Below are 26,976 nucleotides of genomic sequence, written 5' to 3'. Positions count from 1 at the left end.
AGACAGCCACCGTGTTCCTTCGTCTCCGAGAGCCACCAGGAGAGAGATGTCACCGTTCACCGCTTTCCTAAACACTCCGAGAGCCACCATGAGAGAGATCTCGCCGCTTTCCTTCGTCTCAGAGAGCCGCCGGATAGACATGTCGCCGACTGACTTCGTCTCCGGGAGCCACAAGGAGAGAGATGTCGCCGGCTTCCTTCGTCGACGAGAGTAACCGATACAAAGGACGCCGATTTCCTTCATCGACAAGAGCCACGGTGAGACACGGCATTCCGTTGACGAGCGCCACCGAAGGACAGTCGAATCGCCTTTTCGCCTAGGAGAGGAGACAATCAGAGAGAAAAAAAGAAAAGAAGAGACGAAACCGAAGCAACGTGGACATCCCTCCTTTCTCCCATTGATGGCTGACACGTGGCGCTCAAGAGACGCCCCTTCTCGGCCTTAATTAGGAGTCGTCTTTTGGCTAATTCTCTTTTCTTCTATTTCTTTTAATCCCATTTAACGTAAGATACACCATTAAGATACATCAATAAACCTGCCCTAAACTAAAGACAGTGTTTGAGACTATTTTAATCTAGTGTATATTTTCGAGACTCATTTAAAATATAGATTCATTAAAAATGATAAGATTTTCTCTTGTCAACAAAAACATTTAAGTTGATTGTACAAAATTTAATGTATTGACTTAATTTTACACATTACATTAATTAAAGACTAGCAAAATGATAGCAACCTAAATGAAAATAATCATTTTTTTCTTTTGATTTTAATATGTTGCGATTATGTGGAGTTGAAAATATTAAATAATTATTAAATTACCCCCACCCCCTCCCCCCCCCAAAATGTAAAAAGAAAAGTAAGTTACTCTCTGTAACAGAGGAAATTACATTAATTAAAAGCCTAGCAAAATGGCAGCAACATAAATGAAAATAATCTTTTTTTTTCTTTTGATTTTAATATGTTTCTATTATTTAGATTTGAAAATATAAAATAATTATTAAATTACCTCCCCATAATGTATAAAGAAAAAGTCTGTTACTCTCTGTGACAGGGGAAAGTACAAATAATTAAAAAGACTAGCAAAGTGGAATGGCAGCAACATAAATGAAAATAATGTTTTCTTTTGATTTTAATATGTTGCTACTATGTGGATAGAAAATTTTAAATAATTATTTAGTTACCTCCCCAAAATGTGTAAAGAAAAAGTCTGTTACTCTCTGTAACAGAGGAAAGTACATTTCGATAGATCTCTTGCACATTTTTAGGTTTATTTTAACATTTTCGAAACCCTCTTTCGCAACCAGCATCTCTCTCTCTCTCTCTCTAAGATTATATTTAGCTCCGCGAATCTCATCGTCATCGTCATCGTCTTCGTCGCGTCTCCTTCTTCCCCCGATTCAATCCAATTTTGATTCGATTCCCCTCCGTCGAGAAGAGATCTCAATCCCGGAGCAAAACATCGTAATCAGGATTCATTCACCCAATTATAGATCTCTATCGATTGCTTTCTCCCCCTCGATTCGATTCGATTCGATTCGATTCGGCTAAATTCGCTTTAGATGCTGGGTTTATCACACAAGGATGATCACTCCTCGTCTGGGTTTTGGTCCAGTGACGTCGATGGTGTCAGCTACAAGCAGCTTGACAAGGTCCTTCTTCTTCTCCCATTCATTGTATAAGATGTGAGTTTCGTTGATTTGATAGATGAAATTGAATGTTGAAATCGATATGTTTTGGAACTCTTATGTACACAGTTCTGGAGTGAGCTGTCTCCGAGAGCTAGGCAGGAGCTTCTCAGGATCGACAGGCAGGCTCTCTTTGAGCAGGCGCGCAAGAGCATGTGCTGCTCTAGATGCAATTCGCTGCTTCTAGAATGCTTCTTGCAGATTGTTTCGCAAGGAAGTAGCAAGTCCTCGCCGAAAGATCAAACCTTTCTATCCCGTAACTTTTGTAATACCTCAGCTGTGAGTCAATGGGGAGGCCTCACCGCCGCGAGGGATGGATCGCTCACGGTTCTTGATTGCTATTTGTATGCCAAATCTTTCAAAGCGCTGCAGAATGTAAGTTTAATCCCATCCAAGGCCTTCCCTGTTTTTTTTTGGGGGTGAGCTAAATGTATTGGTTGTTGTTTGTAGGTGTTTGAGAGTGCACGTGTGCGAGAGAGGGAGCGTGAGTTGCTTTATCCTGATGCTTGTGGTGGTGATGGAAGGGTTTGGATAAGTCAAGGTTATGGCAAAGGTTATGGAACAAGAGACTCTTGTGCTTTGCATACAACATGGCTCTCTTGTGAGACGTTAGTTGATTTTTGGTCTGCTCTAGAAGACGAAAGCCGACAGTCTCTTTTCACTATGAAAGAAGAGGATTTCATTGATAGACTAACTTCCAGGTTTTTTTCTTTGTTGATTTTGAATTTTTTTTAGATGTTTTTCTGTCACAATGTGTTTAGATATGATCTGGTTTCTCCACTTAGTTGCATGCATTACTGAGTTGTTGTATTCTCTTAATCTTCTTTTCATGGTCTTTCAATCTACAGATTCGACTGCAAGAAGTTTTGTAGAGACTGCAGAAAAAATGTTATCCGAGAGTTTAAATCGCTCAAGGAACTTAAACGAATGCAAAGGAAACCACAATGTACCGAGTGGTTTTGTGCTGCCGATACAGCTTTTCAATATCAGGTCTTTTATCTTTCTTAACCTTTTCCTCTTTGCGGATTCCTATACTGCAAGAGTAGCTTTACCAGTGCACCTGAGAGGCTTATATTGCAAGTTCGAATAAGAAGTGTAATTGCAATATCTCAGGTGGGAAGTAATTCCGTTAGAGCAGATTGGAGTCAACATTTTACAGAGAATGCTGGATATCATCAGTTCGAGTGGGCCATTGGAACTGAAAAAGGCGAAATCGATATCCTCGAGTTCAAACGAGTGGGCAGTAATAGGAGTGCCCAAGCCAGTGGCCTAGACCTTCATGGATTAAAAGAATGCTACATTACTCTTAGGGCATTTAAAAAAAATGGCCGCTCCTCCGAGATATCAGTCAAAGCCCATGCATTGGGATGCCAACAATGCGTTCATTCAAGGCTTGTGGTTGGGGATGGATTTGTTACAATTAAAAGAGGGAAATGCATCCGAATGTTTTTTGAGCATGCCGAAGAGGTTGAGGAAGAAGAGGTAATCGAAGCTTCACTGCTTTTTGATTGAGACCCTTTAGATATTTACTACTTTGCAGATATGATATCTCCTTGGCCCTTTCTAAAATATTGTCATTGTATTTCCAATAAATATATAAGAATGAAGTCGCGATGGACAAAGATGGGAATGAGCTTGATGGTGAGTGCTTCCGTCCACAAAAGCACGCTAAGAGTCCAGAACTTGCTCGAGAGTTTCTTCTAGATGCTGCAATGGTTATATTCAAGGAGCAGGTTTGTTATAGATTCTTCTGTTTTTATTCTGCGCTTTATGTAGGTGTATTTCTCTAAGTTCACTTTCTCTTCATAATAATGTCTTAGGTTGAAAAGGCTTTTAGGGATGGTACAGCCCGTCAAAATGCACACATTATATTTATCTGCCTCTCATCGAAACTACTAGAACAACGTGTTCATGTTGCCTGCAAGGAAATTATCACCTTGGAGAAGCAGGTTTGTTTGCTATCTTGATTGTACTTTTTGACATCTGTGCAATTTCGCACATGTTACCCATTTTCTGTCCAACAATTTCATCATCTTAACACTTGCAGAATAAGCTTCTTGAGGAAGAAGAAAAAGAAAAGCGTGAAGAAGAGGAGCGAAAAGAGCGGAAAAGAACAAAAGAAAGGGAGAAAAAACTTCGTAGAAAAGAGAGGTTGAAGGAAAAAGAGCAGAAGAACCCAAAGTTTATTGATAAGGAACGAGAAAAACGAGCAGAAGAAGGCTCTGTGAATCTTGATGAGGAATCAAACAACACCATAAACTGTGAGGACACAGGAATTGAAACTGGAGATGTAGAATTGTCTTCACCTGGTACTCCTGATGATCAAGATGGAGAGTGTTTGGATGGTTGCATTACTTCAACCGCGGAGACCCACTATTCTGATAGCACTGATAAAGAGATTATAGATCATGAAAATGGGTGCTGTACAAATGATAGCCCAGGACCTGTTCATCAGACGGAAAGATTATGGATAGAACGATCTTCAAGACATCCTAATGGGTCAAATAAAAATCTGAGGGTGAAAGCTTTGAAGGCTGGTGGTAAACCAAACAGCATTAGGTCTCATCAGGGGTTTCAGTGTTCAGAAAAGAGGAATGGTGAGAGGTACGATGACCATTCTTGCAGTTACAAACCCAGTAATGGATACTGGGAAAAGGCAGAATCTAATATATCGGCAGCCAGAGGTATGCCAGTAACTGTGAGAAAGGTTTTGGACTCCACGCAGCTGAAGCATCCGCGAAACAGCTCACACTCTGATGCAGAAGAGGTTGTAGATGTTAGTTTCGCTGTGAAGTTAGCTGATACACAGGCTGAATGCAATGCTTCAGAAAAGTTGGGTAGTGATTGCATCAGGTTTTCTGGTAATTGTATTAATCCAATTGAGGAAGACAAGAAGATGGAAGTTCACTTAATATCGAAGAATGGTGACATGTACTCGAAAGATCCTATAATGAGTAGAAGCTCCAGTTCAGATAATTGCTCTTCATGTCTCAGTGAAGGAGATAGCAATACATCGTCTTCAAACAGCAGAAACACTGGATCCTCCCCGATGTCTGACTTGGAAGAGAAACTAGTGGACAATGAAATGCATCACTGTCACGAGAAGATGATAGAGAAAGAGACAGAGAAGAGTATTGATGAAAGAGACCTTTTAAGGATTAAGAAAATGTCCAACCATCCAGCTGAAAACGAGGAAAGTAAATTATCAGAAACTCCTTCTACGGTTCTTAGCCAAAGCATGGACAATACGGTACCCAGTGTTATAACTGGTTCCTACCCGTCCCAGCCACAAAGCATGATGTTTCCTCAAATGCTTAACCAGAGTATACCTGTGCCTGTCTTCCAGTCTCCTGCAACAATGGGTTACTATCATCAAGCTCCAGTATCTTGGTCTGCAGCTCCAGCCAATGGATTGATGCCATTCCCTCATCCTAACCATTATGTGTACGCAGGTACTCTTGGATACAGCCTGAATGGAGATTCACCGTTATGTCTGCAGTATGGGACCCCATTGAACCATTCAGCAACCCCTTTCTACAACTCCGGGCCAGCTCCCCTTTTTCACCCGTTTGCTGAAATCAACACAATGAACAACACTGTTGAACAAGTTCTAACTCTTGAGCCACTGGAGCGGAGTTATCTGAAGGAAGCAGAAGATGAAAGGGAAATAAACAGAATGTCTCCAGTGAAAACTCCAAGCAGAAGAGGTCAGGAAACTGATAGTGGCGAGGACTTCTCCTTGTTCCACTTTGGTGGGCCGGTTGCTCTTTCTACAGCAAGTAGGTCGAATCCTGCTAATCCCAAAGATGGGGTTTTGGGGGACTTCTCCTTGCAGTTCTCAGGAGACCATTTGTTTGGTGACAATAATAAAAAGAAGAAAGAGAGGACAGTGGGTGAAGAGTACAATTTGTTTGCGGAAAGTAACTGTTTGAAGTTTTCTCTCTTCTAAGAGGTTGGTTTATACTGTTTACTGGAAAGGGTTTATACAGTTTACTTTGGACTTGTTTGGTGGTTTATTTTATTTCGTGTAAAGATCCTCTGCAAGAGTTTTTTTTCTTCTTTTTCATTTTCAAAGATTCAGATTTATTTAAAATGAATAATTTCAATACAGAAGACGATCTATAGATGGTTCTCTGGTATAATCTATTGTTTGGTTAACAGCAAGGTAAAGTCCTTGTCCATCAACAGTATGGGTAGCCTCAAATGAATGCTTCTTAGCAACATTCCTCATGGTGGAATCATCAGGTAAAAGTACTGAATGGGTCAGCAGTAGTTTGGATATTGAATATCATCGACCCAAATCCGAAAGGGATTAAAAAATCCGAGAAACCTTAAAAAAACCAAATAAAACAAATACAAATTAGTATTTTTTTTGTAACAAAATAGTATCTAAAATGAATTATCTAAAATTTAAATAATTATTTCAAATATTCAATTATAAAACTATTTCAATTTAAGTAACTAAATCAGAAGTATTGTTAAAGAATCCGAAATGAATTTAAATTTAAAATAGATATTAAAAAGTTATAAAATATACATAAAACCGAAATATTATTAACTGAATTTAATCCATCTATATATATAAAACTCTGAGATTTAGGAGGCTAAATCCAAAACATAAAGTAAATAAAAACTGACTGGAACACGTTTATAGTTTATAGTTTTATAGTTCATGACCATACACTATGTAAGCTAGATCTCTTTTTGCATATTATAGGTTAAAGGTTATTTCATTTTAACATCTTGTAACCCTCTTTCCAAGCCAGCAGCTCTCTCTCTCTCTCTCTCTCACTAACGCGTCTCGCCTAATGTATATTTAGCTGCTGCAGCGAGCGAATCTCATCGCAATCGTCTTCGTCGCGTCTCTTTCCCGATTCAATCCCAATTTTTGATTCGATTCCTTCCCTCCCTCCCTCCATCAAAGGGATCTCAATCCGGAGAAAACATCGTCATCGGGTTTATCACGATTCAATTCACCCAATTCATTCCTACGATTGCTTTCCTTGATTTTTTCCCGATTCGGCTGAGCTTTGAATTCTCTTTACTAGTCTCTTCGATGAAGATCATTGGTTGGTGAAGATTAGAGACGAGTGTTACATGGCACACAAGGATGACCACTCCTCCTCTGGGTTTTGGTCCAGTGACGTCGACGGAGTCAGTTACATTCAGCTCCACAAGGTCCTTCTCCCCCCTCCCATTCATCTAACTCTCATGATGATTTGACACGTGTCGACGAAATTGAATTTTGTTTTGAACTATTGAATACAGTTCTGGAGCGAGTTATCTCCGAAGGCTAAGCAGAAGCTTCTGAGGATCGACAGGCAGGCACTCTTCGAGCAGGCGCGCAAGAACATGTGCTGCTCCAGATGCCACGGCCTTCTTCTCGAAGGCTTCTTGCAGATTGTTTCGTTGCAACAGAAGAAAGGATCGTCCAAAGATCAAAACAACTACAACAACAGCTCAGCTCTCAGTAACCCCGACGCTCATCAGTGGGGAGGAATCACCGCCACGAGGGATGAATCGCTCACGCTTCTTGATTGCTATTTGTATCCCAAATCTTTCAAAGTGCTACAAACTGTGAGTTTAGTTTGAGTAATAGAATAACGGTTTGTTTGTTAAAAAATAATAATAATAATAATGTATTGGTTGTTGTTTTGTAGGTGTTTGAGAGTGCACGTGCGCGAGAGAGGGAGCGTGAGTTGCTTTATCCTGATGCTTGTGGTGGCGATGGAAGGGTTTGGATTAGTCAAAGTTATGGTAAAGGTCATGGGACAAGGGAAGCTTGTGCTTTGCATACCAGATGGCTCTCTTGTGATACGTTAGTTGATTTTTACTCTGCTTTAGAAGACCAAAGTCGACAGTCACTTTTCACTATGAAAGAAGAAGATTTCATTGGAATGCTAACTTCCAGGTTGATTTTGATTTTTCTTTTTTGGATGTTTGGCTATGATCTGGTTTCTCTAGTTAGGGTGTATTGAAAAATGGTTAGGGATGTAATCTTTCAACTATGATGATTGCATGCATTGCTTAGTTGTTGTATTCTCTTAATCTTCTTTTCATGGTCTTGTGTCTTTTTTTTTTTCCATTCCTCAGTAACATGTTTACCTTTCAAACCACAGATTCGACCGTAAGAAGTTTTGTAGAGACTGCAGAAAAAATGTTATCCGAGAGTTTAAAGCGCTTAAGGAACTTAAACGAATCCAACGGAAAACACAATGTACCGAATGGTTCTGTGTTGCGGATACAGCTTTTCAATATCAGGTCTTTTGTCTTTCTTAACATTTTCATCCCTGTGGATTCCTGTACCTTATACTACAAGAGTAGATTTACCCGTACACCTAAGAAGCTTATATTCCAAGGAAGAATGAGAAGTTTAATTGCAATATCTCAGGTGGGCGTTGATTCCGTTAGAGCAGACTGGAGTCAAAATTTTACAGAGAATGCTGGATATCATCAGTTTGAGTGGGCTATTGGAACTGACAAAGGCGAATCCGATATCCTCGATTTCAGACGAGTAGGCAGTAATAGGAGTGCGCAAGTCAGTGGCCTAAACCTTCATGGATTAAAAGAATGCTACATTACTCTTAGGGCATTTAAAAAAAATGGCTGCTCCTCCGAGGTATCAGTCAAAGCCCATGCATTGGGATGCCAACAATGCGTTCATTCCAGGCTTGTGGTTGGGGATGGCTTTGTTTCAATTAGAAGAGGGAAATGCATCCGAATGTTTTTTGAGCATGCCGAAGAGGTTGAGGAAGAAGAGGTAATCGAAGCTTTTGACTGAGACCCTTTAGATATTTACAACTTTGCAGATATGATATCTCCTTGCTAAAACATTGACATTGTATTTACAATATACAAGAATGAATTAGACAAAGATGGGAATGAGCTTGATGGTGAGTGCTTCCGTCCGCAAAAGCACGCTAAGAGTCCAGAACTTGCTCGTGAGTTTCTTCTAGATGCTGCAACGGTTATTTTCAAGGAGCAGGTTTGTTATAGATACCTCTAAGTTCACTTCCCATCTATTTTTTTTCCTGTGCTTTATGTATGTGTATTTAATACTCTCTCTTCATAAATACAATCTTAGGTGGAAAAGGCATTTAGGGATGGTACAGCCCGTCAAAATGCACACAGTATATTTGTCTGCCTTTCATCGAAACTATTAGAGCAACGTGTTTATGTTGCCTGCAAGGAAATTATCACCTTGGAGAAGCAGGTTTGTTTGCTATCTTGATTACCCTTTTGACAATTTATGCAAGTTGAGAAGGCATTTTATTCTTTTTTTCTTTCCAACAACTTCATCATCTTAACACTTGCAGAAGAAGCTTCTTGAGGAAGAAGAAAAAGAAAAGCTTGAAGAAGAGGAGCGAAAAGAGCGGAAAAGAACAAAAGAAAGGGAGAAGAAACTTCGTAAAAAAGAGAGGTTGAAGGAAAAAGAACGAGAAAAAGAGCAGAAGAATCCAAAATTTATTGAAGCAATGCTGCCAAATTTGTCAAGGGAAGAAGAAGGCTCTATGAATCTTGATGAGGAATCAAGTAATATCATAAACTGCGAGGAGTCGGGAACTGAAACTGGAGATGTAGAATTGTCTCCACCTGATTCTCCTGATGATGAAGATAGTGAGTGTTTGGATGGTTGCATTACTTCAACCGCGGATGCCCACTATTCTGATAGCACTGATAGAGAGATTATAGATCATGAAAATGGGTACTGTTCGAATGATAGGCAAAGACCTGTTCATCAGACAGAAAGATTATGGAAAGAAGTTCAGCGTGATCATGCTTTGAGATGGTCAGAGAAATGTAGATATCCGGAAAATGCTTCTTTTGTTGATATGGCTGAGACAAGATACTGTAACGGTAGCTTGGAACTGTCGGCAAGACATCTTAACGGGTCAAATAAAAATATGAGGGTCAAAGCTTTGAAGGCTGGTGGTAAACCAAACAGCATTAGGTCTGGTGGGAGGTACGATGACCATTCTTGCAGTAACAAACCCATTAATGGATACTGGCAAAAGGCAGAATCTAATATATCTGCAACCAGAGGCATGCCAGTAACTGTGAGAAAAGTTTTGGACTCTACGCAGTTGAAGCATCCGCGAAACAGCTCGCACTCTGACGCACCACCAGTTACATGTTCAACATTTAAGGCAGAAGAGGTTGAGGATGTAAGTTCCGCTGTGAAGTTAGCTGATGCACAGTCCGAGTGCAATGCTTCAGAAAAGTTGGGTAATGCTAATCATCGTGATTACTCAACCGAGGAAGGCAAGAAGATGTTGACATCAAAGAATGATGTCCTGTACTCGAAAGATCCTATAATGAGTAGAACCTCCAGTTCAGATAATTGCTCTTCGTGCCTCAGTGAAGGAGACAGCAATACAGCTTCTTCAAACAGCGGAAACTCTGAATCCTCCCCGATGTCTGATCCGGAAGACGCCAGTCAGCACTTCGAAGGAAGAGAGAATCTACTGGGCACTGAAAACTCTGTGCATGACTGTCACGAGGAGATGATACAGAAAGAGACAGAGAAGAGTGTTGATGAAAGAGACCTTCTAAGGATTAAGAAAATGTCTAACCATCCAGCTGAAAACGGTGAAAGTGAAAAATCTGGAACTCCTTTTACGGTTCTTAGCCAAAGCATAGACAATACGGTACCCACTGTGAATACTGGTTCCTACCTGTCACAGCCACAAAGCATGATGTTTCCCCAAATGCAGAGTATACCGTTGCCTGTCTTCCAGAGTCCTGCAACAATGGGTTACTATCATCAAGCTCCAGTCTCTTGGTCTGCAGCTCCAGCCAACGGATTGATGCCATTCCCTCATCCTAACCATTATGTATACGCAGGTCCTCTTGCATACAGTCTGAATGGAGAGTCCCCATTATGCGTACCGTATGGTACGCCATTGAACCATTCAGCAACCCCTTTCTTCCACTCCGGGCCAGCTCCAATGTTTTATCCCTTTGCTGAAATCAACACAATGAACACCGTGGACCAAGTTCAAACTCTTGAGCCAGCAGATGAAAATAAAATTAACGGATTTTCTCAAGTGGAAACTCGAAGCATTAGCGGTTGGGAAACTGATAGTGGCGAAGACTTCTCTTTGTTCCACTTTAGTGGGCCTGTTGCAGGAAGTAACTCGATTCCTGCTGATTCCATTGGGATTTTGGGGGACTTCTCCCTGCAGCTCTCAGGAGATCATGCGTTTGGTAACCACACTATGAAGAAGAAAGAGAGCACAGTAGGTGAAGAGTACAGCTTGTTTGCGGAAAGCAACAGCTTGAGGTTTTCTATCTTCTAAAAAGCTTTTTATACAGTTTACTGGACAAGGTTTTATACACAGTTTACTTTTGGGTTTGTTTGGCGTTATGGAGGATTGTAATCCAGAACGCAGTATCTTTCATTTCATGTAAAGATCTCTCCGCAAGAGTTTCTTTACATAATTATTTATCTTTTCAAAAAGGTTCTGATTTGCTCAAAAATGATTCGTGCATTTCATTACAAAGACAACAGGAACAGAATCTATTGTTTGGAGAAGGTAAGAACAGCAAGGTAAAGTCCTTGTTCATCAACGAACTGAGTTAACTCAAACGAATGCTTCTTAGCAACACTCTTCAATGTGGAGTCATCAGGTAAATCAGAGACAACCACGTCTGGAAACTCCTTCCTTTGCTGCTTCAAGCCCTCTCTACCTTGCGGGTGACTGATTACTACTCGTGCACCTGTTATGACCAGAGTGTTAGAAACCAAAGAGCCAACAATTAGAATGAAGACATGGTTCAAGAACACTGTTACCTGAAGAACAACGTTGAGACAGTGTCTTGAACACCTCGTCCAGACCAAAAGGCAAAACCGGAAGAAAGTAGAGAAACACGACATCTAAAGGAGCCCATTTCTCAGGAACATAGATAAACTCTCCTTGCCAGCATTTGACTTTGTCGTATTTCTCTTTGACGCAGGCCAACATGAAAAGGGAGTCGTGGACTATAAGCAAGAGCTGGGAAGGCGAAGACTCCACCAGACGGTCAACGAACGCTTCTGAGCTAAACGAGACCAGAACCCTCGAAGACTCTGTTACTTCTCCAGCCTTTATGATCTTTTCGAGCTTCTGGGTCTGTTCGGTTTCCATGGATTCGAGAAAGGACCAGTCTTTCTCGTGGAAATCGACCATGGAGACTGTTTCCTCTGGTGGGGAAGAGGAGGAAACAGAAAACGCTCTGTGACGAGACGCATCAGACTGTTTAGTGGAAAGTTTAGGAGAAAGGTAGTGACTTTGAAGACGAGTTAGTTTCTTTGGTTGCAAAGAGAGAAGACGTGAAGAGTTGAAAGCAAGCAGAGAAGATAGAAGGGATGAAGAAGAAGATGGAAACGAAAGGGAATGCATTGATAAACTGTAGCTTCTGTACTAGATCGAAAGAAGAAGATAGCGTAGCAGAGAGAGAAGACTTTGTAGGGCATCATCTCGAGAGTTGGAAGACGATGAGAGTCTTTCTTTGTGCTGCAATAAGAAAGCCCATTAGGCCCATTGGGTAGCTTTAGTTAATGCACTGGAAAGTACCTGTCTTGGCTGTTGGGTGAAAGAAAGAGCATCATAGTATCTCCAGTTATCTTCTGTTGAGGATAGCATGAAAACTGATTTATATGATTGTGCGTGGAGAACTTGTACTACTCTGTTTCTAACTAGGTATCTCACCCATAATGTTAGTTATACAAAATATTATGTGATTGTAATTTGTGTTCCTTTCCTTCTTCATTCTTCAAAATTTCTTTGTTTCCCAATCCATTGCTATAATGGTACCTTCTTCAAAGACCAGCCTTCGGTCAAACCTGATGAAACATTCTCTTCAGTTTTCTAAACTTTTTGAAAAAATTTATATGCAAATAGACCATTAAATTTGTAAAAAAAAAAATTTACACTTTCAAATTACTAAAATATTTACTAAATGGTCTACGACTTCCAAAATCTCTGGGCCGGCCCAGCCTTTTTTGCTTCATTTTATAAGCAATCATGTAACTACAAGAACCATGTTTCCTCAGTGGCTACCTTTTGCAAATGAAATTAACTTGGTTGTGATATGTTTGTCCTTAATCTTTACATAACATCATCTGAGAAGTAGATGCTGAAAAATTAGTATAGTACAAAAAACCAGAGTCTAAAAGGATAAATTAACCACATGGTCTATAGTGTCGGTGGAACTTAGGTTACCAAAACAAGACCACCATTTTGGAAGCTTACTTCGTTGTATGAATCAGATTGAGTTTTAATTTGAATGTGGTTTGAGATGTCTACTGTTCGAACTATCATCCTCAAGTTGCAATTTTCCTAGGGTTGTGGGCCGATGTTCCTTAACTTCCACTAGTCCTTTTACAAATCTAATCTAAAAAAAGAGACAAGAGAGCAGGGAAATGTGGTCCTAAGGTTATATAATATAATGTATGTGTGTGCTCTTCACACGTCTTTATTATGTGCTTCTTTTATCATGTTCTTCATCACATGCTTTCTTCTACATTGCATTAACTTTAGTGGGGTCCTTTTCTAGCTGCTCTTGATGTTAACTCTTTGACATGTACACCACCATATCCTTAAAATTTTCCATAATTTGATAAAACCATCACGTAATTCTCAGATGTACTGTGTTCTCTGGTTTAGCCTCTGCAGCTTTGTTATCCAAACAACTGTTCGACGAGTGCATATATGTCTTTTTATTTGTTTTTATGTTCCCATAGGACTTGTCTGAATAACCTTATGATGGGCTGAGTTTGCACCTTGTGGTCCATCGTTATCACAATAATCTGATTAGACTTTATGATTTGTGGTTAACGTCAGTTAAGCAGTTTATAGCTCATTAGTTAGATATTATACAAATCATGCATGCTACAACGTTTCATAACATAATTAATTAGAGAAGAGTACCAAGGTAATTATTAAGCTTTGGTACTGAAATGCATTATGTAACTATAACCATCATGAGTTGTTGGAAAAAGAAATGATCTAATTATGGGTATATATATGGTGCAGGCAATGCCACATATATCTGTTATTGAAGTCATGCCAAAACTAGAAAAGTCAAGCTTTTGAAATGTTTGGTCTATCTAAAAGTCGTAGCTATACTATACTGTAGTCTTTAATGTTTTTTGATTAGTGTAACACATGGTAGGTACGAGGATTGATATCCTTGCTTCTTATTATAGATACCATCAATACTTATCATTCTTGTAGGCCTTTTATTTTAAAGGCTTTATGGGCTTATATCATAACTCTACTCTCTTGGAGGCAATTAGCAAAGAGACATGATCATGTGTGGCGGATTCTAACTACTTTTTTCAAGTCCATTAAAAAATATTGATTATGGTATATGCGTAGAGATGAACAAGTAAATACATGGTATACAGCTTGGTTGATGATTCTCTTTGAGTTGCTCGAATAAGGTTTGAAAAGAAGCTAAAGAAGAAAGCTTTTTATTTTAGGTTAAAGCTTTAGGTTCAGTGTTTTTGAGATAGATATGAAAGCGCTCTTTGGTTTAACTCTACATTTGTAATCATGGACCACTTTCACTTCCCAGCTCTCTTTCTCTCTATACCCCCTTTTGTTTAGTCCATTGTCTTCCGTGATCCCCACACTAACCGAATCATCATCATCATCAACATCAAGAGCTTTCTTCTTTGGCTCTTGGTTCGGTAAAAGACCGTTCTATTAAACAGGTACTGTAAACGTTTTGGAACTAAAGAGATTTGTGGGGTTTATTTAATGGTTAAATAGACATACAATTTGAGTTAATGAAACATTGATCGAGACTTAAATTTTCTTGACTGCAACAACAGAGAAAGTACGTGCATATATGACTTCCATGGCTATTAATTTAATGTTCCTCTTTGATTCTTGAAGCCATAACAGAACTCAGAAATGAATGATTGAACATATATATTTTCCTAAACTTAAATCAGAAATGATTTTTTATTAATATATATAAACTCAGAATCTGAAGAAAGAAACCTCAAAGGTTCAAGATCTACACATCATGCCGGTTCTCCTTACAAAACATGAATATCTCGTCATTTTTTTTCACATTGGCCTCACCGTTTCGAACGAGTCTCATCACGGCTAAGTTAAAATGATATATGGACACCAAAAAAAAGTGTCAAAGATGAAGATCGAGACTCACATGATCTTGCACATTAGGTTTCATCAACTTGTAAGGCCAATGCGGCTCCTTACTCTCCTGGTCATGCGTCCTAAACGCTGGTGAAGCTGAGTAAACGCTATGAATAGCGTTTGCTGACGTGGAAGGCGGTACACGCCACAAACCTAAAGGACTTCCGTTGATCGTCGGTGTGTTAGAAGAAGAAGGAGGAGGAGGAAGAGTGCGTGAGTAATACGACGGCGTTTGTTGTGCTACTCCAGCACCACCACCACCGTAGAATCTAGCTTCCGTTGTCCACGAGGGATAGTGACGGTGGTGGTGGTTGTTGAGGAAGCCGTAGACGTGGTGAGAGCCAGACTGATGAAGGTATGATGGCACAGAACCGCGTTTGGCGTGTTGGCGTTCGCGTTTGTGAGCGTTTTGGTGTCCACCTAGGGCTTGTGAAGTTGGGAAGTTTCTGAAACAGTAGTGACACTCGAATCTCCTGTTACTGCTGCTGTCTTTGTCTTTCTCCTTGACATTCTCCGATCTCTCGTCGTTGATCTTGGTTTTTGTGGTTTCAAGAATGTCCTCCTCCTGTTGAGTAGTACCGGAGGAGTTATCTCCGACGAGCTCTTGGCCAAAGAGACGAATAATGGAGCCTTTTTCTTTGGGAGGTGTACGGCGGATGAATGGAAGCTGAGAGAAGGATTCAACGTTGACGTTCATGAAATCGTGAGTTTCTCTTCTTCCATTGGTTTCTTCCATGGAAGAGAGGGAGAGAGGAGTGAGTGAGTGAGTTTGAGACTGTTTCAGAGACAGAAAGACAAGAGATGAGGTTTTGCATTAATTTAAAGAGATTCCAAAATTCTAAAGTAATCAACTGTATGCCCTAGTCGGTATATCCCTGTATATTATTTAATAAGCATTACAATTTTTTTTTTAACTACATGTCATCACTATAATGATTCTTAAAATTATTAGAAAAATATGTTGGTCCATCTAATTATATAATAAAATTTTATTAAACTAACAATAAAATCATCATTAATGTACTTTATTATTTCCTTAAATACTTAAATAAAATTTACGGAATTGCCTAATGTGGCTAAAGTATATATGATAATTAATGATTTTAAATAATAAAGATTTGATAAAAAAATAGTGTATCTTCTATCATATTTGTTTAATTTTAAACTATTAAATAAATTAAACATCCACAATAACTATATAATAAAAATATAGATTTTATATATATGTTATATTTTAAATTTTTACAAACGACTATAAATTACTAAAACTGTTAAAAGTCTCACATTCAAATTTTATGATCCATGGTTTAAAATTTTTGTTATGACAAAATACAAATGATTACAAAAATTATATAAGTAAGAACTCTAATTTAATTAATTATTTAGATTAATATATATATCTTTTTAAATTAAAATATAAACCATATAAAATGCAATATTTTAGTTTCAAAATTTACTTTGAACAATTTTTTGATAGAATTTTTGAACGATAGTTGGCAACTTATTTTTTTTTTAATTATAAATTACCAAAACTATTAATCTCACAATGAAAATTTTGTTATCAGTAATTTAAATTTTTTTCTATAAAAGATACAAATGATCAAAAAACTATATGAGTAGAAATCATCATTTAATAGACATTAATATTAAAAATATACTAAAATATATTATCTATGTTAGTATCATTTAAATTTAATTACATATCCTTTAAAATATAAAAAAATATTTTTTGGATTAATAAAATTGATTTATATGTTCGCACCAATTTAATTATATATTTAATAGTTACTGACTTTTAATTATTTAATATATATTTATTATTTTATAATATGTAAAAATATTTAATACATAAAATAATTTTTATATATAATGTTGATCCCGCGCAAGGTGCGAATCTTAACCTAGTTATGTTTTATACACCTAACTAGATCATGATTAATGCATGTCTCTTAGAATAAGGTTCTTATCGTAATATAAAATACGATCTTTTAACTTTTAACTAACAAATTTAAGAGACGTTTCTTAGTTTTTTTAGTTAAAAGCTAATAGACCGTATCTTATATTACGCTAAGAACCCCACCCTAAGAGACCCGCATTAATCATGCTCTTATTGGGGGTTTTTAGGGTGAGGTTTTTAACGGAATATAAAAACCCGTCTCTTAACTTTTAACTAAAAAAATTAAGAACTGGTTCTTAAATAAGGGTTTACCTGGCTAGTAAGCTTTTTTTTTCCTGTTTGCTTCTTTAGTAAAATGTACATACAGTATTAGTTTTTTTCTTGTAATTAAAAAAAAAATGGTGACGGATTCAAATTTCGGTAGAATAGGCTGAAGTGCCATATGTGTATATCTAAAATTACTATGGTAGATATATATCTCTCTACCAAAAAATTTGATATAGCTAGCTCTTCTTAGAGCACCAAGGTTTCTAAAACAAAAAAAAAATGTTTAGTATTATAATTATTTATTTATGTTTTATTTTCATTAAATTAGTTAATCATCGATATGTGTTTTTTTTAAATATCCCATAGTTTTTTAAAATCTCATAACTGAGAATTTTTGCGCATTCTCTCTTAATTTCATTTTTTTTCTTTCTTTAAATATTAAGTCTTCCTAATACTACAATTGGAGGTGCTCTTATTCATCATGCATTGGATATCGGGTTATGGTTGTGTACTAGGCACTGATACGTGGATATGTATGTAGTATTAGGAATACACGTTTATCTTGTGTATCTTTGGAGACCATTCAATAAAAATTTAAAAAATTTGGAAGCCTAAATTTTTTTTTTTTTTAAATTGGAGGTTTTTTTACATATAAAATTGTTCAAAAAGTTTGGAGGCCTAAAACGAATGTTTCATTAAGCGTTACGCAGGACCGGCCCTGGTATTGTATGTAACATAATGTGTTTAAAAAACAAAAAAAAAAAAAAACATAATGTGTTTAAATAGTAGCTTACTATATATGAGTCTACCATGTATGGTTATGTCATGTACCGTGTCACGGTGAGTAATCTTTTTTCTACGGAAATAATAAATTTATATAGTAAAAATGGCCGGATAAATGAGAGGTCTCTTTAATTATTCACTTCCCTACCCAATCACACATACATTTCTTCTCTTAAAACTCCAATAAGTTCTCCTTTTGCAAAGTTATCTCCTTTTCTGTTAGCTGTTTCCTAAAAGTGATTCCCGAAAGTGTTGAAAGGAAGACAAAAAAGCTTACCAAATTGATCGTTAGCAGATGAAATGAGGTCATGGTGAGTAATGGGTTGAACTAAAAAGAGTGAGAGTTTATAGGTAAGAGATCACTAGCAAGGTGAAGTTAGGTATGGACTCTTTTATACCATGGACCCTAGCTATTTGGTTATTATTAAGTCTACGTATAAGTACATGAATTTTACTACTAATAGATTAATAGAGAAAGAGGAGAGAGTTAGACGGAGACGTAATTAAAGCGAGATCTTCTCTCTCAAGGACCAGCATTTTACACTCTTGGATGTTTTGTCTCACTGATGCAAAGATGATCTTACACAGAGAGAGAGAGGGGTGGTCCTTCTACATGATCATTGAATGATGCTAATAACCAACTAGTTCATGTTATCACCATATAATTAAACCAAAGATTGAATCTTTATTTGTAGAGATCTCGACCTCTCATCAATGCAAGTAACCTGTCGAAACTTATCAAAACGATCATCCGGCAAAATTCGGTCCACGTCGTCTTCTTCATTTTGAACTATATATTCTCTTTATGTTTTATCTACACACTCAAAATTCGATACGTTGTACGAATTATTCAGTTTTTCAGTCCACTAGTATTATTTTTCCTGGTTCGCTTTTGTAAATTTTTGATCATGAATGTATGCAATGTTAATTAATTTGTATTATTAAGCGCATTGATTAAACAAAGATGAATACACAATTATAAACGGAATTTCATCCATTTTAAAACATAGCTCTTTCAATCTAATCATGCTGTTACGTTGACAAAACAAAATTCTTAAATGTTGTTACTAGTTAGGATATCGCTTGGTAAAACCTCCTGAATGTACAATAGCAACAAACATAATGATTTGCACCGATTATCTACGAACAAGAACCCCAAATATTATGCGCTCTTTTATAGCTTATGATATATTTATAAGCATAAACTATAATTACACCTTAGGTAGTTATACTTCAAAAAGAACAAAAAAATCAAGTTACTAAATGTTTCATAGCATACTATTAAACTTCTTAATCTCAATTCGCAACATTCTTCTACGTATATACTGTCATAATTCAAATAAGAACTTAGATCAGATGTTAATATCTAGGTAGTTTAATTTCTGCTATTTTTCATTGTATACATATGTATCATTCCACAGATGTATCAGGTCACTGTGGAATGATAAAGAAAAAACTTATCAGTTATAAAATTGTAAAGCAGTTGGTGTAAACGTTTTAAAAAATGTTTTCTTTCAAAAAAAAATTGCAGATGGATTCCCCCTAAGAAGGTGGTTTTAGAGTGACTTCCTTAATTTTAATATAAAAATGTTGTCTTTGAAGATGCTCGGACCGCTGGAGAAACTTCGATTTCGACTTCAGCGTGTTCCTTCGAATGCAAGCTTTAGGATTACAAGTAAAGTTTTTCTATGGGTCTCTTCTCTCCTTAGCTATCTCTATCTTTTGTTATGTTTTAATTATTTTCGCTTTTCAATTTATCGTCGAGTTTTCTCTCCGGTTGTATTCGACTTAGGCTATTAGCCTTTAATTTTAATTTTAATATAATCATTACAGAAATTCACTTATTCACATAACGTGTATGTGATATCTGACTAATCAAAACGTATTGTAAGAACGGAAATAAATTCAACTATGGTAATGTCCATGCGAAGTACTGGTCCCAAACTACATTAATTTACATACATAACTTTGCAGATTTTGGACCTCACATGAGGAGTCCACATCTCTTTATTTTTCAACAAATATAAACCCTGTTTAAACCCAACATGCGGTTTTAAAATTTCAAATTATATTAAAGAAATATCCCAGGGAAGTGATAAGTGATCTTAAGCGTTCAAGTAAATAGTATAAATTAATAAGAATGTTTTAGTATTTTCTAATCTTTTTCTAGTAGTATAAAATATAGGAAAAAAATTCTACAAAAAAAAAATCTAAGAAAATGTAATTGTATCCCATGAATGGCATTTGAACCCCACAAAAAACATGCACTTAAAAGCCAACAAATCTCCCAAACCCTAACAGCAACCCTTCATTGAATCATGCAAATGCAAACCTCTTTGCTTTGCCATTAAAGTCACAGTCATATGCTCTGGCTTTTGTTGAGGGGACCATATCTCTCACTTTCTCGCCTTCACATCCATTTCTTGGATTCAACTCCTCCACTCTTACATACATATATGTATGCAAATTCTCTCCTCATTATTTTTTTCTCAAAAAGAAAATTGGTAAGTTTCAAAAAAAAAGAAAAAAAATTGGTGAATTGTTTGGCCAGCAATAATTAAAGATCATAAATATATGGAAAATGAAAAAAAAAAGACTAGATTTTAAGGGACAAGCATATCTTGTCCTTTTCGTTGTATGTGACCTCACAATGTTCAGCTATATATAAGGACCAAACTTCAAAGTAATATAGGAAATACATGGTGGAAGATATTTTATTTTAAGTAGAAGAAAACAGAACTAAAGAATGAGAGGAAGCCCAAAATTAATAGCTACAGAACAAATGCAAGTGGAGTTGAAAACAACATGAAGAGCTCACTAGTCTCTTTCAGTGTTAAACAATCTATACTAACTCTCCATCATTTCCTCGAATTCACCAAACTCATTTTTATTTCTTATATACAATAACGCCATGGTCAATCAAATACCTCACGGTATGATCTTCATTACACATTACGAATAGGATTCATTTTTGTAGAAAAATTGTTCTTTTTTACTAGTAAATGAAAATGAGTTTTGTGTTGAACCGACTCTGTGTGATTTGATTTTACTAAGAAATATATAGCTTTTTAATAAATAAATATAATGTATCTGAACATACGAATGAGTTCATAATGAACCATAATACTCTACAAATCAGCATCAACCGACCCAAATCTTGAAATTCAGCATGAAAAAACGTAACTAGCTCTTGTCTTATCCCTGTTGTTAGCTATAACCCCTGCGACAACGTTTGATGTTCCAGCCGCCATTGTTTAGCAATATTTTTTTGTCAGTAGCTATAAAATTGATTGCGATCAGATTGTCGTTAATTTTTCAACGTGTCACAGACTGGGATACAAATAATATGAAGTTTTTTTTTTCTTTGTAACACAATATAATATGAAGTATTAGTATAAAGAAATGAGAGTTGAAAATAGGCGTTAGGAAAGAAAAATGATTGAATGAGTAAGCTACACATAGGCAATGACAGCAACATATGAAGACAATAGGCTCTCTAAACTTCTCTAAACTTGTGTAGATATGCGAAATGTCAATAAAAATATAATTACATACAAATGCGAATTATTTTAGCTTTTGGAAGGTCTAAGCTTTGGTGGGTTAGTGATTATCATTATTGTCTGAAATTGATATGGGTCTTGTTTCTTTTATATGGACCACCATTTACGAATATTCCTATATATGTAACGATTACAATGTAGTGAAAGCATCTTTTCAGATGATGGTTTAACGATGTATGTGGGGAACTTCTCTACATTATGTGATGTCTCCGGCCCCTTGTCAATTTTCTTTCTTTTTAAAACAAACAAAATTTTAAGAAAGGAAATATAAACTTTTATAATATTTTTTTTAATATTAGAAGCCTCGTGCGTGGAAAATGAGTCTGGTATACACAAGTTCATGTCAACTTTTGTTGATATAAAATATACACTGGTTACTGATAAGCTTATAATGTCAGCCGAAACAAAGTGATTCCTTAGGTGATTTTACCCATAAGCTTTATAACGGGCCTTTTCTTAAACGGGCCTTTTGTTTCGGCCCATGTGTTGTAATATCTTCAAACCTCGACGGAGGTTTCCTGATTCTCAACCCTACCCTCCTCCTCACTCCACCGGCGGCTTCATCAGTCACCTTCCTCTCTCCATTCAAAAACGGATGCAACAACAACTTCGAAGCGCTTCCTCTCTCTCCATGTTCCCTTGCGAAACACTTCTCCATAAACAACCGTGCGTCACAAGGAACACTCTCTGTAATCTCCGGTGCGTTTCCACCCAATAAACGAGACTTTATATCACCAACACAAACCCCTAACCATGGATGCTTACCGTTATACATCTCCAAAACCACGCAACCCAACGACCACAAATCTAGGGTTTTCTCAACGGTGGTACCCTCACGCACCGACTCTGGAGACATGTATAGAGGCGTTCCGACAAAAGGAGAACTAGCTTCCCAACAAACTGACTCATCTCCTGCCTTAACCGTCAATCCAAAATCCGAAATCTTTAACTCGTACGAGCAATACCATGTTTCTTGATCGTAACGTGGGAAGAGAAGGAGATTCGCCGGTTTAAGATCGCAATGAACATAACCGTGATCATGAACCGAAACCAACCCTTGTAGAATCATCCTAGTGAAGTCTTTGATAACCGGATCCGATAATCTTCGGTTTACGCGGATGTAGTCTGTTAGGTTACCACCAGCTGCGTACTCTATGGACATCTTGTAGACTTTCTTTCCGTTGGAATCGGTTTCTTGAATCAGAGAGTTACCAAAAGATTGCACGATTCCTTGGCATCCTCTGAGTTCGGTGAGGACACGAAACTCTCTCTCGATGGAGTTGTAATCTTCGGAGTCTGAGGTCTTGACGGCGTTGTGGAACGTTGTGCCGTCTTCTTTTGTGTAGCTGAAGAGATCGACGGAGCCGTACGTACCCTTTCCTAGAGACTTGATGAATTTCGTATCGGGTTTGGGCTGATCGATCTTTGGTTTCTTTCTGTAACGTCGCATGTTTTCGTGATCGAGTCGCTCTGATTAATGTTGATGGTTTTCGTTCTTTGTGTATCTTGTTAATATTTATAAACCCTCTAGAGAGTCGAGTTATGTAGAGACTAGCAAGAAAGGAAAAAGAAACCCTAGTATTATATATTGAAAAAAGGAAATATGGAGTCACCTTCTAGAAGCACCTCTCGATCTTGCTTTCAGACGCCTATAGAGGTGTTCGATAATGAAGAGAAAACTTATGAGAAATCATAATGTAAGATATGCAATCTCCTGAGCCTCTACCTCTCTTCTCTCTTTCCTCTTTTAGTTTCCAAAAAAAAAAAAACTCTTTCCATTTTTGCTTTATCTTGTTTGATGATATATATGTGTTCTTGCAATGTGTGCATGCTTTTGATTGTTGACGTAGTACTCATGTTAAATTTGCTTTCTTATAGAACTTGAATACTCGGCATTTTGAAAATTGATACGGAAGAATATTGGAAATTGCTATCCAATTTGATAGAATAATCTCCCAAACTAGAGACTCCGGTATCAATTATACCTTTTATCCGAGAATTTGCATTCCATCTGTAACTCTTTTTTGTTGTTTTTATTCCAGGGCTTCTGCTGCATAAGCAATTTGTGGGATTAAAATTGGGGAAAATGTGGTGAAGTTGTTAGAGATACAACTTTGGGGATAAAGGAAGCTGTAGAGATTGAACCAAGTGACGTGCGAGTTTGTTGAGGATAATGAAAGTGAAAGTTAGTTTTGAGATAGCTAACAAGTTGAAACTTACAAATGACATTCTTTCTCTAGCTTCCTAGACGTTCATCCAACTTCCACTTTGTGTCTCCTTATTGTGTGTCTAATACCATATGGGACACGAACAAAGAGTAAGTGTCTCTCTTCCCATGAGCTGGATTAGCAAAAGAAAAGTTGTAGTAGATATCAGCATTTGATACAAATTAAAAGGCCTATCATAGGAGACAAATTTAGTTTAAGATGCCTCTGAACTAAATTCCCTCATATACATACATGCATCAACCAACGTTGCATTAGAATCTTCTTGACCAGCTTAGACCATTTCATTGTGCTGTGAAAAAGTCTAATCTCTCTACCTTAACAAATAACATTTTTAAAGGATGATTTTCATTGTGTGGATGCTGGTCATAAGGTTGTTATAATTCTTTCTCATAGGTCAGCAAAAGGCATGTTGGTATTTAGTGGCAAGGATAGTTAATAATCTTAAGGAAAGGTTAATTAGACTGATGTTCACAAGGTTTTTATAATATTTTCTAGACCGCATTTGAAGAGACACACAAGGTGTTGTGACCTTGTCTGTGCAAATGGTAGCTTCAGAGTTTTTTTTTTTGGTTTCTAAATTTGTTGTTTATTCTTGGAGACTTGACTCTGTCTCTATAATGTTGCGCTTTAGGACACAAGGTGGTAATCTCTAGGAGGATATGATTAAGATTACTGTGCCAAATGCGGTTGCTGCTTTTCGTATTGTAGACAAATTGCTCAACTTTCTCATGTATAATTTACTTTCATTTACTCTGTTTCTGTGGTCAATGGACAAAGCTGCTAAGCTCACTAGAGGATATTTTCTCATATAGGGATGTACCCTTGTTGATTCTCTTAGCCAGAACCAACCTAAACAATCAAATAGTAAAAAATATCAATAATTTTGTTAACTAAGCTTAAGCTTTTATGAGCATTGATAGCTAAGCAAAAAGCAAGCCGCACCATTACGAGGTGAGAAGCGCCAAATAAGTCTCATCCAAAGTGAACATCCTTTTATCAGTATGTATAGGATACAAATCTTCTCATCTGATTCACCAAATGACGAAGAGCTTAATAACAAAAAGGTTTAAACTGTTTCTTTGACTAAACAAGGAACACTTTTCAATCTCTCAATCCTTTTAAGCTCTTTAGCCACATCAGTCATGTTTGGAACATCTCCTTGACGACCAATGCATCTCAACGAGAGCTCAAGAAACGCTTTGATTTGAAGCCTCTCTTGCTCTATGTCTCTACCCTCAACAACCAACATATTCTTATCTACAACCTTATCAAATCTCCTATCCTTGACCAATCTAGACAAACATTCTGGATCTTCCACCAAATGATCTTCCCTTTTCCAAAACATCGGTTGCGGTATTCTTCCAGTTAAAAGAACAAACATAAACGCTCCAAAGCTATACACATCAGTCTTCTCAGTGACCAAACCTTTTGACGCATAGTTAGGTTCAAGAAACCCATATGTCCCTTCCAATACATCTTCTTGAACATATGTTTCGCCTTCAGGAATGAAAACACAGTTGCAAAACTCACCTAACTTTGCTGTTCCATTCTCATTCAAGAAAATCTGACAAGGCTGTATATCTTTATGGATTAGAGTTCTTGAAAACGCTGTGTGAAGGTAAGATAAAGCGTTTGCTATCTCCTTTGCTATAATGATTCTCATACTCCATGTTAATGATGGATCAATAGGACATCTAGCTCCTCTTAAGCTACGAGTTATTACTTCTGCGTACTCACAAACTAGAACCGGGTAAGAAAATTCTAGGCAGCATCCTAACAGTTTCAGGAAGTTTTTGTGGCCACTAACCATTGATGAAACCGCTAAGTCGCGGTATATCTTTTCAGAGAAAATTGATCCTCCATAAGCCCATTTCTTGTTAAGCACGACTCGATCATCAAGCATGCCTTTGTAATGACGGAATCTATCGATGCGGACATGATTATTGCGGCTGAAGTTGTTGGTGGCTTATAGGATCTGATCAGCTGAGAAACTTTTTATAGGGTTTGCTTTAGCATCATCACTAGTCGCAATTAGCTCTTCAAGTAGTAACGAACCATTCTTCATAAACATTCTCTGACGCTCGTTGACTTCTTGTTTTTTCTTTCTCCACCAGACCATCTTAAAAGAAACGTTTTCGAACTACAGAGCAAACAAATCGTCGAGAAGAGTTTGATATTGGATTTGAAACGAGATGAGCAAAGATTCAAGAAGCGATTTGGTTGGTCAAACTCAGGAACATCATATAATTTGGTCCTGGAGACTTGTGTGTTGTAGGGGAACAAGCACACCCACACGGTGGTCCTAACGTAAGGGGATGGTCCACACTCCAGATTATGAGATTGACGACGCGTGTATCAAATGAACAATATTTAGGTTCACCCCTGTGGTAAATGATTAAATTCAGACCTAAACTCTAAAACCATAAATCCTAAATCTGAAACGCTAAACCATAAATCCTAATCCTAAAATCTAAACGCTAAACCCTAAACCCAAAACTCTAAACCATAAACCCTAAAATCTAAACCCTAAACTCAAATCCTAAACTCTAAACCCAAAATTTCAATCCTAAATCCTAAACTCTGAATCCTAAACCCAAAATCCAAACCTCTAAACCGTAAACTCATCTGCTAGTTAATAAGATTAATGTTACGGTTTAGAGGTTTGGGTTTAGGGTTTATGATTTAGGGTTTGGGTTTAAGATTTAAAGTTTTGGGTTTAGGATTTAGTATTTAGGATTTGTGATTTAGGCTTTGGGTTTAAGATTTAAAGTTTTGGGTTTAGGGTTTAGGGTTTAGATTTTAGGATTTAGGGTTTATTGCGTAGAGTTTGGGTTTAGGGTTTAAGATTTAAAGTTTAGATTTTTGAGGATTGCAGTTTATGGTTTAGTGTTTTAGATTTAGGATTTATGGTTTTAGAGTTTAGGTTTTTAGAATTTAGAATTTTGCAGATGGCGCTAATTAATGTCGGTGTTGTTTTTTTTTTCAAGCTATTTGATTTTTTATTTTTATTGCTTTTTAAACTATTCTTACATGGCATTTTGGTTGGTTATGAAGAATGTGGTAAATTTAACCATTCACCGTAGGATGAACCTAAGTATTGTTCGTATCAAATCCCTCTGATGAAGTGGTCGTTGGAAGGGCTTAAAGAGTTCCTAAAAAAAAATGAAAATATTCTTATTTTGTTTTGTAAAGAAAAATTATAAATACTAGAGGGTCTTCCGGGCTACGCCCGGATTTTTTCCTATAATATGATTAAATTGAATTAAACTTGGTATTCTGATGTTTTGGATTCAGATATTGTTATATTTTTGGCAAATGGTTATATGTGCCGTTATATTTTCGGGTGCTGATATTCTCATCTGAGGCTTTGAATAATTTATATCTTTATGAAATAGTTGAAATAAT

At 37.0% G+C, this 26,976-nt stretch overlaps 5 protein-coding genes and 1 pseudogene across 6 annotated transcripts; 2 read left to right on the top strand and 4 right to left on the bottom strand.

Annotated features, from left to right (window-relative positions):
* Positions 1-1,325: 1,325 nt before the first annotated feature.
* LOC106341664 lies at positions 1,326-5,771 on the top strand. Its single transcript, XM_013780369.1, has 8 exons — positions 1,326-1,649; positions 1,755-2,060; positions 2,136-2,386; positions 2,534-2,675; positions 2,799-3,167; positions 3,287-3,418; positions 3,506-3,634; positions 3,733-5,771. The coding sequence occupies exons 1-8, from the start codon at positions 1,560-1,562 to the stop codon at positions 5,632-5,634; spliced, it is 3,321 nt and encodes a 1,106-aa protein (XP_013635823.1). The 5' UTR covers positions 1,326-1,559; the 3' UTR covers positions 5,635-5,771.
* Positions 5,772-6,462: 691 nt separating this feature from the next.
* Positions 6,463-11,326, top strand: LOC106341663. 2 transcript variants are annotated; one of them, XM_013780367.1, is made up of 9 exons: positions 6,463-6,863; positions 6,954-7,262; positions 7,346-7,596; positions 7,805-7,946; positions 8,077-8,445; positions 8,545-8,670; positions 8,770-8,898; positions 9,002-10,968; positions 11,203-11,326. In XM_013780367.1, exons 1-9 carry the CDS (start codon positions 6,783-6,785, stop codon positions 11,237-11,239), a joined length of 3,411 nt encoding a protein of 1,136 aa, XP_013635821.1. In that variant the 5' UTR covers positions 6,463-6,782; the 3' UTR covers positions 11,240-11,326. The 2 variants fall into 2 exon arrangements, with proteins under 2 accessions (XP_013635821.1, XP_013635822.1); XM_013780368.1 differs by lacking the exon at positions 11,203-11,326 and having other exon boundaries at positions 9,002-11,105.
* On the bottom strand, positions 11,112-12,361 carry LOC106341665. The gene is made up of 2 exons (XM_013780370.1): positions 11,479-12,361; positions 11,112-11,405 (listed from the first exon to the last, which is right to left on the bottom strand). The coding sequence occupies exons 1-2, from the start codon at positions 12,065-12,067 to the stop codon at positions 11,206-11,208; spliced, it is 789 nt and encodes a 262-aa protein (XP_013635824.1). The 5' UTR covers positions 12,068-12,361; the 3' UTR covers positions 11,112-11,205.
* A 2,247-nt stretch (positions 12,362-14,608) lies between these two features.
* On the bottom strand, positions 14,609-15,656 carry LOC106337559 (zinc finger protein 8-like). The gene has a single exon (XM_013776667.1). The coding sequence runs from the start codon at positions 15,570-15,572 to the stop codon at positions 14,823-14,825; it is 750 nt and encodes a 249-aa protein (XP_013632121.1). The 5' UTR covers positions 15,573-15,656; the 3' UTR covers positions 14,609-14,822.
* Positions 15,657-21,782: 6,126 nt separating this feature from the next.
* Positions 21,783-22,802, bottom strand: LOC106337825 (mitogen-activated protein kinase kinase kinase 1-like). The gene has a single exon (XM_013776937.1). It carries the CDS (start codon positions 22,791-22,793, stop codon positions 21,783-21,785), a length of 1,011 nt encoding a protein of 336 aa, XP_013632391.1. The 5' UTR covers positions 22,794-22,802.
* Positions 22,803-24,465: 1,663 nt separating this feature from the next.
* On the bottom strand, positions 24,466-25,798 carry LOC106340631 (annotated as a pseudogene).
* Between the last annotated feature and the right edge of the window lie 1,178 nt (positions 25,799-26,976).

This window comes from Brassica oleracea, chromosome C4, assembly GCF_000695525.1.
Source record: "Brassica oleracea var. oleracea cultivar TO1000 chromosome C4, BOL, whole genome shotgun sequence".
NCBI classification, from domain to species: Eukaryota; Viridiplantae; Streptophyta; class Magnoliopsida; order Brassicales; family Brassicaceae; genus Brassica; species Brassica oleracea.
This window is presented reverse-complemented; position numbering and strand designations above follow the sequence as displayed.